The 14,402-nt window shown below is 35.2% G+C and overlaps 1 protein-coding gene across 17 annotated transcripts in view; it reads right to left on the reverse strand.

The window, feature by feature from the left end:
• The window catches only part of RBM26 (RNA binding motif protein 26), a 105,209-nt gene that overhangs the window by 81,110 nt on the left and 9,697 nt on the right, over positions 1-14,402 (reverse strand). For 12 of the 17 annotated variants that reach the window (XR_011163276.1, XR_011163275.1, XR_011163273.1 and 9 more), the window contains exons 2-5: positions 6,806-6,924; positions 6,335-6,471; positions 5,391-5,687; positions 399-487 (exon numbers count right to left, since the gene is read on the reverse strand). Coding sequence is in view for 9 of the 17 variants with exons in the window: in XM_069062652.1 (XP_068918753.1) it covers positions 399-487; positions 5,391-5,687; positions 6,335-6,471; positions 6,806-6,924 (642 nt within the window). In the remaining 8 variants the exon portion in view is untranslated. The remainder of the gene's footprint in view (positions 1-398; positions 488-5,390; positions 5,688-6,334; positions 6,472-6,805; positions 6,925-14,402) is intronic. The other 5 variants (XM_069062656.1, XM_069062654.1, XM_069062653.1 and 2 more) reach the window with 3 other exon arrangements.

Below are 14,402 nucleotides of genomic sequence, written 5' to 3' on the forward strand. Positions count from 1 at the left end.
AAGAAATGTCTGAGGCTAGATTTGAACTCAGGCCTTCCTGACTCCAGGCTTGGTACTCTATCACTTTGCCAGCTAGTTGCCACTAAACAGGTAACATATCTGTCTGCATAGAAGACCCTTCGTGATGCCAGAGCCCATGTCTAAAATATCTCTATCTTTTCCCTTAGCCCTAGTACAATGTTTTGCAGATAACCTGTGCTTTATAAATTGTAACGGAAGGAACAAATAAATGGAATCAGAGTGTAAAGCTAAAAGTTCTTAAGAGACCATATAGAAAGAAGTCCCTGATCTTCTTGGGACCAATTATATTCCCACTATATAAACAATGCTAACTTCAGTCTAAAGTAAGCATTTGGTCTTAGTCAGTTGAGCTTAACAACTTAAAATGAATTCATCACCTATTTTCTCTGTACCGGGAACTTGATTGGGGAGGACTATGATTTAACCTTCTAGAAAACTTCTTCTCTCGTTCCTCTTCCTTTGCAATCTGCAGTTTAGGAAAGAATTTTTCAAAAAGTATATTCAGCAATGAATACTATCTACCAAGTTAAAATTTCAATAAGGTAAATAACTTGTAATTTTATGTACTTTACAATGAACATTAAATGAAAATATACAACTACCTATTAGGCATATTATTCAATTCAGTTAACAGTAAGCATGAGTTAAAATGAATTGTTCAAAAGTATCTAGAAAAATAATTAAACTTAACAAACACATAAAATAGTAATGACAATGTTTTATGAAATAAGGACATTTTACAATTTTTTTTTGGCCTTTTGGAGGGCAATTGGGGTTAACTTGCCCAAGGTTGCACGGCTAGTGGGGGGGGGGGGGGGGGGGGGGGGGTGTGTGTGTGTGTGTGTGTGTGTGTGTGTGTGTGTGTGTGTGTGTGAAGTGTCTGAGGCCAGATCCAAACTCAGGTCCTCCTGACTCCAGGGCCAGCGCTTTACTCACTGCGTGTAAGGACATTTTTAAAGACAATCAAGAAAAGTTTTTATTTCATTTCTTCAGAAAGTAAATATTTGTGTACATTTTAGCCTTAATGATTTGGCCAAATTCATTAACACCATTAAAGATAAGTGGAAGAACAAGTTACTATTTTGATAGGACAAAATGAGTATTTCAGCAAGACAGCAAAGTACCTAAGATGAAGCAGTCCTGGTCTAACAACAGATAGCACCATAATGGCCCCACACATTCTAGTTGGCTTTCATTTCATGGTACAATGAGGAAAAAAGAAATCTTCAGATAAACTCAAATCAGATACTTTCTCTAACCCTTAGTCTTCTGTCCCTTAACACTTGGCTTTCTCTAACACCCCAAAGCTGACTCTCAAAGTTTCCTCATGCTTTTTCCATACAATTCTGTCTAGGTTCTAAATTCCAGCTCTACACTGTATTGATGCCATCAAACTCTGAGATGCCATGTTAGATAGTGTCTCACTTCTTTCCCTAGGAAGAGTTATAATCAGAGAGGAGTGGGGTGTGAGTGGAGATGGGGAGGGAAGGAGACAGACTATACTTGGGTGATGTAAGAGGACTAGAAAAGAATTTGCTGGGCAGGTGGATAAGGGTACTACATCAATCTATCAACAAGCTTTATTTGAAACATAGTAAGTTACCAGGCTACACAGGTAAAAGATGAAGAAAAGGAATCTTAAAGTCAAATTAAAGAAGATAGCTGAGATGGAATCAATAACATGAGAAGTGAGGTAACTGTCCCTTACTTTACATTGCAGTAAGGAAGTAGGTGCATTGGGTTGTTAGGTCAAGAAAAGGAAATGGAGGCCTTCCTACAGAAGTGTATTAATCAAAGAAAAGACAATTTAAAATAATGACTAAAAGTTTACAGAATTTAGCTTATTTCTATTCAACACTTTTTTTTTCTCTAAAAGTATCACATTTTGCTAAACATTTCTCCAAAAATGAAAAAATGCTGGAAAATCACAGGTTCAATTTTGCAAGAATTGTTACTTTTATCAATTCCTCTAATATAATTCTTTTCAGAGAATTATTTAAAGGGCTATTTTTTTAAATGAGATATTTCTTAATTTTAGGCCAAAGTAAATTTTGCTTACAATGTAAGATTATTTAAGTGCAATTATACTTTAAAAAGCCAGGCATCTTTTTTAAAATGTTACAATTCTGGAGTTGGGCATTAATACATATATAAACCTAAATCAACCACAAATTAGGGGAAACTAAAATAATTACTGAACATAATATGGTAAAAATCAGATACTAAGAACTAAATTTAACAATCCAAACACAGATGGTCTACCAGGAAATTTTTTAATCAACTGACCAATTACCCTTACTCCTCTATCCAAATAAACCATCATGATCACTTTGAAGTCTTCAAAGGAAAAATAATACATAACTCAAAAATGGCTAATTTGATTCATTTTTTTAGTTATGTGAGTTATATGCTATGTTTATTCTTCTTAGAACATATGGCAGTTAGAAAATTTGTATCATTTTGCCATCATGTCTAAATAACTACAGAGGCATTATTTTTAGACTTTTTAAAACATAAACTCATATTCTACAGCTAAGAGTAACATTTAGCTAATCTTTCTTCTCAGGCACCCTATTTTTAACAACTTCTTCAAAGGCAAATAACTACCAAACCATCAAAAATGAATTTTATATTTCCTAATTTCTTTTACAGCTTGTATTCATGTTATCACCACCCCCATGTTCTTTGGCATCATTTTTAATCTCCAAACATTATTTGAAGATAGGGGGGAAAAAGTCTTTAAAACAAGCAAAGTTACACATATAACTCACCTAAATCTGTCTTCCCTTTTGTTCTGACTCAAAGCCTAAATCAAGAGATAATTTAGACCAGTAGCTCTTAGAAAGCAACTGTCATAGAGGATTTCCATTGCCTACACCAAAAACAATCCATAATGGTTAGCCTAGATGGCCAGCTGATAGTGATACCCAAAAAATGCAATGGCTAAAAAGACCAGGACTAAGTCAAACAACAGTCAAAAAGTTGGCAATGAAGTAGCAACTGGTACATCAACAGTTCAGATGAGGTAAAAGTTTTGATATATAATTTGGCAGAAGGAACAACTCAAAGGATGGCTAGGTCCTCAACTTGTGTTCAGAGACCTCAAGTATTGACAGCCAAGAGGTTCTTTCTCACTGGCTCCTTGAATCTACACCTGACTTCTTGATAAAATCATTCTCATCTCTCTCCCTAACCCCAAGAGTACCAGAAGCAGTAATTCTTAGAGCATTCCTAAGTGTGAATTCATGGCAGGATGACCCACAGGAGGAATCTCTGAATACAAATCCAGAGGAACCTAAACCACATTTTGGGAAGGAAAAAAACAGACCCTACATTTTGCTTCCCACTCCAGCTCCTGCCAGAGCACTTACTTTATGTGAACTGGCATTGATTTACCTCCTCTATTTTTGTACAGCAGTATTCCTATGTTCCTCTAGTTCTTCAACCAATACTGACATGATGTCAGACACAAAGGCCATCAATTTTTTTGGTGTGACTAGCTGGTGTCATTTTCTAACATGAAGGCAGACTAAAAAGGTCATACACAGTTGTTGCTTGAAGGGAATGGTTAAGAAGACACTAGAGTTAAAGACTGACTTACCCTGTACCACCAAGTAAGATAAGAAAATTAAAGCTGATGTTGCTTAGAGGGATGAAGGAAAGACAATTTCCATAACACTTGTGTTTGAGTCAAACAGGGCCCCAGAAAGGACACATGCCAACATTCCTCATGGCACTCCCTCAATAGAAGCAACCTATTTAGTTGTACCTTTGCTACTCTACCACAATTCCTACTTTAAAAAATAAGTCTATACCCAGACTCTTAAACTCCAACCCGAGAAATAACTAAGTCTTCCTTATTCTACTTAAAAATTTCAATAAACATTTGTTAGCATTTTTAGGTATTTAGTTCCTACAATCAGTGACTACCTTGAGACACCAAGTACCTTCATGCTCTTATTAGACAAGCTTTACCACCTGTCAGGGCCAAGGTTATATAGGTAGGCTACCCCATTTCTTTATACAAATGTGTATGAAATTAACAACAGTTGACTGGTAACCTAAGAGCAGTTCAAGAATTATGGCTAGTCCTCTGACTGAAAGTATGTCTCTTCCATAACAACCACAGCAAGCAATTTACCTGCTTTAACACAACCAGTAATGGTAAGCTTGCAGAGAAGTCCATTTCCTTTTAATATAGTTCTATGTCTTATGATGTGTAAGCATGAGCTTCCCCTATAAATTTTACCCTTTGCTCTTAGTTCTATATCCCAGAGCTACACTGAATTAGTTTAATTTCCCTTCTATCTACATGAAAGCCCTTCGAACTATTTAAAGACAGCTATCATATCCCCCTCAGTTTTTTTTTCTCCACACTAATAATCCTCAGTTCATTTAAATGTTGCTCAGACATGGTTTCCAGTACTCTCACCATTCTAGTTATCATTCCCCAAATACACTACAATTTTTCTACATTCAACTTTAAATGAGGCATTCAAATTGAACACAATACTGAGGTTATGATCTGACCAGGGCAGAATACAGTGGAACTATCCTCTTGTTTAGCACATGTTTAGGACGTGTTTAGGACATGCTATATTTCCAGTACTGCAGCCCGAGACTGCATTAGTTTTTCTGGTGGCCATTTAACACTGTCAACTCACGCTGAGCTTTCTTAAGAAAAATGTTATTCTTTTTCATATGAACTGCTTTCTGATCATATCATCCCCAATCTGAACTTCTACACAGTTCATTTTTTTCAACCTAAGTGCAAGACTTTATACACATCCCTTTTATGTTTGATCTTGTTAAGATTCAGATCATCATTCCAACCTGATGAGAGTATTTTGGTTCCTGATTCTGTGATCCAATATATTAGCTATCCCACCCCGCTTCATGTCATCTGCAAACTTGATAAGCATGTCATCAATGTCTTCATCCAAGTCATTGATATAAATACTGAATGGAACAGGGCAGAGGACAAAAGCACTTTGGCAAGTCACTAAAGACCTCCCCTCCAGGTTCACGTCGATCCATTAATCAATACACATTGGGGTCCAGTCGTTCAACCAGGTCTGAATCCACCTAACTGTACTATAGTCCAGCCCACATTTCTCCATCTTGTCCACAAGGATATCATGAGAAACTTTGTCAAATGCCTTGCTGAAATCCAGATATAATATTTTTCTATAGTATTCCCATGCTCTAATAATCTAGTCAAAAAAAAAAATGAGGTTAGCCTGGCATGACTTGTTCTTAGAGAACGCATGCTGGTTCGGAGTGATCACTGCTTCCCTTTCTAAACGCTCACAAACCATCTGTTTAATAATCCGTTTTAGAATTTTGCCTGGGATGAACATGAAGCTCACCGGTCTGTAGTTTGTGGAATCCACCTTCTTCCCTTTTTTGAAAATTGGGACATTTGCCCGTCTCCAGTCCCGCGGCACCTCTCCCGTTCTCCACGATTCATCAAAGATCACCGACAGCGGTTCAGCGATCACATCTGTGAGTTCTTTCAGCACCCTAGGGTGTAATTCGTCCAGGCCAGGAGACTTGAACTCATTTAGAGTCGCTAGGTGCTCTCTCACTATCTCCTCACCTATCTTTGGCTCCAATTCCCTTTTAACCATGTTTGTTCTATCCTTTCCAGTCTGAAGATCATTCTCCTTGACAGAGAAGACGGAAGCAAAATAGCAGTTGAGTAGTTCCACTTTCTCTCTGTCGCCGTTAATATTATACCATCCACCCCAAGCAAGGGGCCTACCCCCTTTCTTGTTACCCATCTTGCCCCAAATATTTCTAAAAGAAAAAAAATCTAATAACATAATAGTTTCTGACTAAACACACATGATGGGTTGATTTCCATGAATTATTACTGCTTGCCACTGCAATACTCAAACAGTAGTAGGCAGCAGCTACTAGAATTCCAGTGTTAACTGACAGCAGTAAATAAAATGGAAAAGTCCTAAAAAAAAATGAAACACAGAAAATGATATTTCAGGGATCCTTCAGGTCTGAAGTTAAGAGTTTTTACATCAGTCTGAGATTAGGTCTTACTTTTTTGGCTCTTGTACTAAAGAGGGATTCTTTTATTACATGCATCTAATAATACTGCAGAATAAAGAAGATATTTTGCAAATCTGATCCTAGTAATAATAATAATAATAATAGTAATAGTAATAATAATAATGATGATGGCATGATTATATAAGCCTCCAAAACAACAGGATATAGCAAATAAAATTCATATAGTTCAATGCTGATGTCATATGGACAACTTAAACTGCTTGTAAGATATGACCCAAATTCCTACCTCTTCCTTTTTTATATCTTTTTCTTGGTGTTGAAAAAATTCTACCTTTAGACTTCCTGATGATGGCTGTTCGGGTGGAGGTAGGTAGCTCTTCGTATTCACAGCATCAAAAAGTTTTTCTACAAATATCTGTGTCTCTAAAACAAGAAATTAGAAAACCTATGGGTTAAGGGGCAATTCTAAGTTATTAATCATCCGATACTCCACAGTAATAAATTACTTTATGCCAGCATTCTGATAATGCTTTTTTAATTTTTAATTAATAAAATTTTAAAATAATATCACATTTTCTGGTATCAGCAACTTTCTTACACAATTAATAAAAAAGACCAAGCTGAAATAAAACGTTGGCATGATTATAGATGGCAACATGACCCAGTCTTTCATGTTAGCTCTACCTATATTTTGATTTAATTAATTTTTTTTAAATGTTTGAAGTTTATTAAAATAAGGATAACAATTCCCACTCACCCTTCTGAAGAAATACATCCAGTTGATCAATACATAATGCCTTCAGCTCCTTTTCACTTTTATCCTTCTTTACCAGAGCAAGAACATATTTAGCCAGAGCGGATGGGTCAGCATCACAGCTAAAATCAAAAAAGAAGTTTTAATACAAGTATATGAATGAAAATAACTGCAGACATAAAAGAAACTATTACAAATACTATTCTCTGTGTGCTTATCAATTATTAGTATGTATAATGAGTGGAAATTAGTGTGTAGTGTTTCCTTTGATATGTTTTTAGAATGTTATACATGTTAACATTGAAACTGGGTATATAACCAAAACAGAAAACCATGGGGGAAGTCCTTTGTCAAAATACATTTTAAAAGAGCATTACTACATATATGAAAAAGGCAGCAGGACTTCTTTTACTATTTGATTTTTATGTAACACTACACTTAAAACAAAAAAATCTGGGAGAAACTTTTTATCTCAATGTTTTAAAAAAAATCAATTATACTGGTCATATCCTCTACAGCTTTGCAAGGTGTTATACATTTACTATTCTTTTAAGACAGATGACCTGTAGCTGAGACCTGATAATACTTTTGTCATACAAATTTTTGCTATAGGATTAGGGTGATGAGATTTCATCTGCACTGGGCTGCCAGAGAAAACTTCTATATGCTACACATTAAGTTCCTCCAACCTGTGTCCTGGCTATGCCTGCCTAATACAGAGAGATGACTGAATAATCAAAAAAGTAAAGAAGAGACAAGAGCAAAGTTTCATAAACTAGTCTGTTAAAAACAGCTTGATGGTTTAACAAAATATAGGCAAAAAATAAAAGAAAAACATACAGGTTTTCCTCAGCAGAAGTAAGGTGAGATCTAGAAGATCATAGTCTACAGGAAACGATGGTTAAAACTGGATAGCAGAGGGTAGGCCCTAAAAATTTTCATATCTCACCACAGGATAACTAAGACTCTATATAGGTTCATTTATAACCAGATAAGCTTTAATTCTGCTAAGAATGAAAACAAGGTAAAGCCCTGTCATCCACATACTAACAAAAATAAGTCAAAGGTCTGTGATGTCATCACTGGAAAATGTGATATAAAAATTTATCTCACATACTAGGGGCCCTAACATATTTATAACTTCAAGAGTCTTAAAGAGTTATCCTGGGCTCAGATTTTAATTTTTCCACAGCATGCAATGGAGGTAGAATTTGAAGCCACGTCTTCCTGATTCCAAGGCCAGAAGTCTATCCAATATGGCATACTGCCTCAGAAATAACAGAAATACCTATAATATTAGTAACAAAAAGAGCCAATAGAAACTTTAGGCAAAGTTTGGGAGTTTTTAAAGTATATTTCAAGGAACCTACTGAAAAGCCTCAATTTCTATTTTTAATTTCTTGCAATCACAGGATAAAAACTTGATGATGGAACTATTTACAGAAAGATAAGATACAGTAACATGTCACTGCAGTCCTTCCTATAGAAGGGTCTCTGGTCACAACCAAACCTGAAGTATGAAATCATCATTCTCTTTTGGTATGATCAGTGCTGGAAATTTTGGACCACTGATCAACAGGGAATACAAGACATTCAGAACATAAAGTTCAAGCCTACTGTTTGCCTTTTACCAATTCTACAAACAATATAGAAAAGGGAGGGCACCTACAGACACCAAACCACAACAACCAAGTTGTCTCACTCCAAGAATTTTCCCTTATCTCCCTCTTCTCCTTCTGTTCATTCTACATCCAAAGAAACAGTAGGAAGTTCCCAATTATAAACACGGACAAAATACAACCCCAACCATAGAACCTGTAACTATTTCCTTCCCCACCCAACAATGGTCAACCACCATTTTTTCCTTTATTGATAAATAAGTGACAGATAATAGCAACAGCTAATATTTATACATTAATTTATAGTTTATAAAGTGCTTTATTTATAATTAACTCATTTAAATGGTATTACTGAGGTGCCCTAGTATTTATTAATGTCATGTTCAAATTAAGTAAATATAAATAAAAATTAAGTTTTCAAAGAGCACTTTGTTCCATCAAAGCAGTTTATGGTTTACTAGCTTGCTAGAACATATACATGACTTTAATTAATATACATTAAATCCAAAGGAGAAACATAAAGTTCTATATAATGTCCAAAGTGAAAGTTCATAAAGGAGGCAGCATTTGAATGGTGCTTTAAAAGATATGTAGGAATTCAATCAATCATAATTCCAGAGGACCAAAAATGAAGAATGCTATCCACCTCCAACAGCAAATATACTAATATGCAAAATGAAGTCCATTTTTGGACATGGTTGGAAATTTATTTTTCTTGACTGTGTTTATTTTCTTTTTTCCTTTATTCTTTTTTGGGGATAGGGTGGGGGGGAAGGAAAGAGATACAAGAAAGCAAATGAATTAAAAAGTAGTCCAGTTTGACTGGATCAAAGATTTTCTGGGAGTAATATAAGACTAGAAAGGTAGGTGTCAGATTATGGAAAGCCTTGAATGACCAGATAAGGAATTTGTATTTTACAGGATAGACAATATGTCATTGAGGGTTTTGATCAAAGGAGTGAGCTATAAGAAAGCTATTTTGAGAGGACTGTGAAGATTAGATTAGACAGGATACAAAGCAGAAGTTAAAAGCTTTGTTAGAAGGATATTGAAATAGTCCAATATAGTAAAAAGGGTTTGATCTAGTGTGGTGGCAGTGGAAAGAAGAGGCACCAGTGTGAAATATGAAAAGAACCTGAGAAGTGATGATTCCATCCCATGAGAGATGTAAAGGAAAAAGAAAACTAAACCTCGAATTTTTCAAAATGCCTTTTAAAGTTTCCACAGCTTCATTTACTTGTAAAGCAGTTTTTCAAGATTTAAGTATCTTCCTATGAAAATTCTAACCATACCATGCAAGTATTACATCCCATAAAAACAGCTTTGCTCTGGCATTCTTTTATTCTTTCTATATCTGTTGGTAACAATTGTTTCAGAAACGGAGATAAAGCCAGGAGATAACAGACATTTTATTACTTCTCACCATCACTGATTTATAATGAAATGACTTTTTATTTGTTTTGCTAAAAATATTCCAAGCTCTCCTCTTCTCACTGGAAGCAGTAGCCAAGTTTCATACAAACCTTCCTTGGTTTTGAACTCCTCTTTGGCTGCTAGTTTTCATTTATAATTTCCTGAAATGGTATCTAGACTTTTGTTTTGATATTTCTTGTCTTATTGAGTCTTTTGGCTTATTCCAGTTTTCATGACATTCAGGTCTTAAAATAAGGTCTGTCTTTCACCATCTGTTCTAAGGTGCCAGTTTTCCATGCCAGTCTTTCTCCCTCTCAGATTTTCTATTCTGGATCTCATTTCTTCCAAATCTTCTTGAATTCCTTGGGACCAAGGCAATTTTTTCAAGGGAACACCTGGTGGTCTTGAAGGTTCATTATCCTCTTCCATGTTTACTCCTTAGACTTCTCTCATACCAAGGTGTTTCCTCATGGTATTCAGTTTTCCTTGTAGGAATTATATGTGTATTGGGGAGTTGAATGGTAGGGGCTAGGTTAAAGAAGAGATGAACTTGAACCAAGCTCCAAAACTGAATGGTGTGGGCAAGACACAGTTCCTAAGTACCCTGGGTCAAATTAGTTCCTTCTTTTAAGGGATGCTAGGGCTACCCTAATTGCTGAGCTCTGATTGAGGGCTCCTTCTTATTATAGAGCTCCAGTACTTCTCTCTGCTATAGGCTTGGCCTGAAGTCCTTTTCCCTGACTTCTGGGCTCAAAAGCTACTCTCATGCTGGGTTCCTATTGGCACAGGCTTTGGAACTGATCAAACTAGATTTTACCTCAGGCTTTTGCTGGGCTTCAGCCACTAGTCCTACCCTGGAACATCCCAAGGCTGCCCTCTCTCTCTGCCAGGCTAATGCTGGGTTTGGAAGCTGCTGGGACTGGGCCAGAGGCCATAAGCTCTGTTTGGCTCAGGTCTAGAGTGCTGTGCTGGCCCTGCTTAAGAACAGCCTTCTCTCTTAAGCTATGCTTAACCAAGCGGCTACTCTTTTGGATAAGGATAGGGCTGGAAGGGATAAAGGGCTAGACCCAAGCAGAATACCCTAAAGACATTCTCATACCAAAGGACCTCAGGGAAGGCTCAGTCTGGCCTGGAAATAGAGACTATGAAATTCAATAAGATAACGTTAAAACTACCTAGCTAGGATCTCTGCAGGACTCTAGGGATTCCTCTGTGGAGTCCTGGGCTAGGTGAGGAGTCCAGAGATGATTCTATCTCACAAAATAGTGGTATAACTCTAAGCCCTAGTAGTTACAATCTTTCCACCAAGTTTGCTTGAATGAAACAATTTTTAAGTATGTTGTTTTAGTGATACTGTTCTCCAGAGACACAGGGCCAAGTTACACCTCCAAATATTCATGATTTAGATTTTTAAATGGACATAAGCATGGGGAAGAATTTAATATCTATTTTCAATCTGCTATGGTACATATTAATTAAATCATCATTTCATACTTAGTAATCTATAAAATTGATACAAAGTAATCATTGCTTCAAAGTGTATAAAATGAAATCTCAATGTACAAAATTATAGCAAATACAGGTCACTACTATATCATAGGAAAAAAGAGAGTAGAGTCCAAAGGGAAAAAAAATTTCTACAGATCAGGGATTCTTAATTTTTTTTGTGTCACGGAACCCTTTGAAAGTGTGATGAAGTCTTTGGATCTCTTCTTAAAATGATTTAAATGTATAAAATAAAATGTACAGATTTATAAAGGCTTTTATACTTTATATTTTGATAAGTGATTGGTTATAATTAGTTATCAAAATATACATATTTTTAGCTCACAGACCCCAGGTTAAGAACCTCTGCTACAAGTTATGAGGTCTTCTGGGTTTACTCATAGATGACATAATTTTGTTTCAAGTTCCAGAATTCTATAGTCTTTAAGTGAAATATGTAGTCACTCAAGAGTTTGGCCATAAGTTCTTTCAAATATATTATGCTGCTGACTAGAGTTTCTGAACCAGAATTCTTTCAACTATTTTATTGTTGCCTCTTCTTCTGAAGATTAAGGCAGAAACTTTTCCTCAATGCAAGGTTTTCTTAGTCCAGGCTTATAGTATATATATTCCATTCCCACCTATCTAATCTTTCACTGACAGAAGATGTTTTGAACCTTTGGAGCTGTGGGCAAATATACTTAACTTTATTTCTAGTTCAAAACAGAATGTAATTTGCTTCGAAAGTTCCTTACAAATCAGGAATTTGCATAATATAACAAGCACATACTGTTTAAGGGATCCATTAAGCAAGACACCTACTATAAAATTGACTCTCTCAATTATGGAATACCTCCCAAACCTCCAAAATAAAGGTCAAACTCTTATTGTAACAAAAGAGCATTTCAACAAATAATTTTCCTATGCTTACTGTTGCCAAATGTCATACCTCAAATGGTATGTGTCCCAAAGGCATTCATAAAATAGAATATCATGTGTATCCCATTGTGAACTGAGCACTTTTGAGGCCAATGGAGAAATGTAGCATTCACTCCCTTTTCTCTTCTCTCCCCTCAACAGAAATGTGTTTTGAGTTCTAACCACTACCTTTTTTTTTTACTGATTAAAAATCTGATCCAGTATAAAACTGAAGGAAATATTTCAAAATTCATTTTCTGATGCCTGTACACTTTTCCCCCTTTCTCATACAGAAGCGTGAGAACTCAAGCCACTGGCCTTGTATTGTTTTCTTTAAAAAAAAAAAAAAAGTGAATAGGACTGTCTGCAGCAACTTTTCTTCCATTAGAACAAAAAGGACAAAACTTATTGGGATGCTTGGGAAAAGGAAGCTGGTAAGATATAAAACTCTGGAAAATAGATAAACAATCAAAGTAAAGCATGGCAGAAAACTTTAATAGCCAAAAAAAACCCAACTCCAACAGTATCAAGGCTTTTCTCACTACACTGCCAATTTCTTATCAAGAATAAATAGGTGATCATCAATCACAGTAATCATGATTAAATGCAGCTGTATTCTTATGTTTTTATGCTAAGAGTTGGGAGTATGAATAGAGGGCTAAGTTCAATAAAAATTATCCCTGTAAGTGAACAATAATGTGAGACTCAAAACATTTCTCTAACTTACTACCTAAATTAGTCTGGAGATTTATTTCTCTAAATAATCAAAATACCAAGGGGATACTTTATACACCTAGACAAAATTTAAAAAATCATTTGGAAGAAAACATCTATAATAATGATTTTTTTTAAAGAACTGCACATATCCTGACCTTAAATTCTATTATAAATTAGTAACCATTAAAACACTATCAGTAGAATTAAACAAAAATTCCCTGAGAATGAGATCTCTTGATAAAAATTGCTTGGAAAAACTGTAAAGCACTCTGACAAAAATTAGATTTAGGCCAACAGCTTGCACCATATCCCACAAACTCAAAATGGATCCACTATCTAAATATTAAAGCACATACCATAAACAAATTAGAAGAGAGCATGATGAACTATCTTTCATAGATATGGCTAAAGAAATAAATTATTAACCAAAAAAAAAAAGAACTAAGCAAATTGCAAAAGATAAGTAATTTTAACTGTAGGTAACTAAAAATAAAATAGAAAAAAGAAAACTGTTTACACCATTCAGAAATAAAAAGGCAAATACTGAAAAGAACCTAAGAAAGAGTATGGCTATTTTTAGCTATTTTAAATTTAGCTATAAAAAATTAGCTATTTTAAAATTAAAATTATTTTACATTTTATTTTTGGCCTAGACTTATAATTTCATTAAACTTACAGTGTAGACACTCCCTTTATTAATGCAGATCAGCAACCACTCAAACTCTGACTTTATAGAAATGCTTGTGGAAACTATGGAATTAAATATCAGAAGTAGGATTTGAGACAGATGCCCCTAATTTCAAAGGCAAACCTCTAGCCTTTGTGTAACACTGCCTCAGAATTTCTATTTAATTTTAAAGTTTAAAAATTTATGCTTAAACTAAAATGAAGATAGAATTCACAATAAACTAAAATAAATATTTTTTTAAGTATTTGCTCCTAATAAAAAGATCTTTCCCCCACATCAGAGGTTTCAAAATTTGTGCTTTTATGTTAAGGGACATGATTTTAATATCACTGCCTAGCTAAAAAAAAAGAGGCCAGTAAACACTGAAAAAAACCTGGAAAATACAAATAAATACAACTGGGAAGTTAAGAGCTCAGAACCCTTACTCAGATCAAGTAACAATACATATATATAACACTTTTATAGTTCTTTTAAGGTTTGCAAAGTGCTTTTACATTATCCTATTTGATCCTCACTATAACCTTATCAAGGCAGCTAGATGGTACAGTGGATAGTGTGCTGGGCCTGGAGTCAGAAAGACTCCTCTTTCTGAGTTCCAATCAGGCCTCAGACACTAGCCCTGTGACTCTGAGCAAGTCACCTAACCCTAGTTTCCTCGTCTATAAAATGAGGGGGAGAATGAAATATCAATCCCTCCAATATCTTTGTCAAGAAAACCCCACACTGAGTCAAGAAGAGTGGGACATGACTGAAAAGATTT

This window comes from Petaurus breviceps, unplaced genomic scaffold, assembly GCF_028583685.1.
Source record: "Petaurus breviceps papuanus isolate PSGF00001 unplaced genomic scaffold, PetGlider_PUasm1.0 90491, whole genome shotgun sequence".
Taxonomy (NCBI): Eukaryota; Metazoa; Chordata; class Mammalia; order Diprotodontia; family Petauridae; genus Petaurus; species Petaurus breviceps.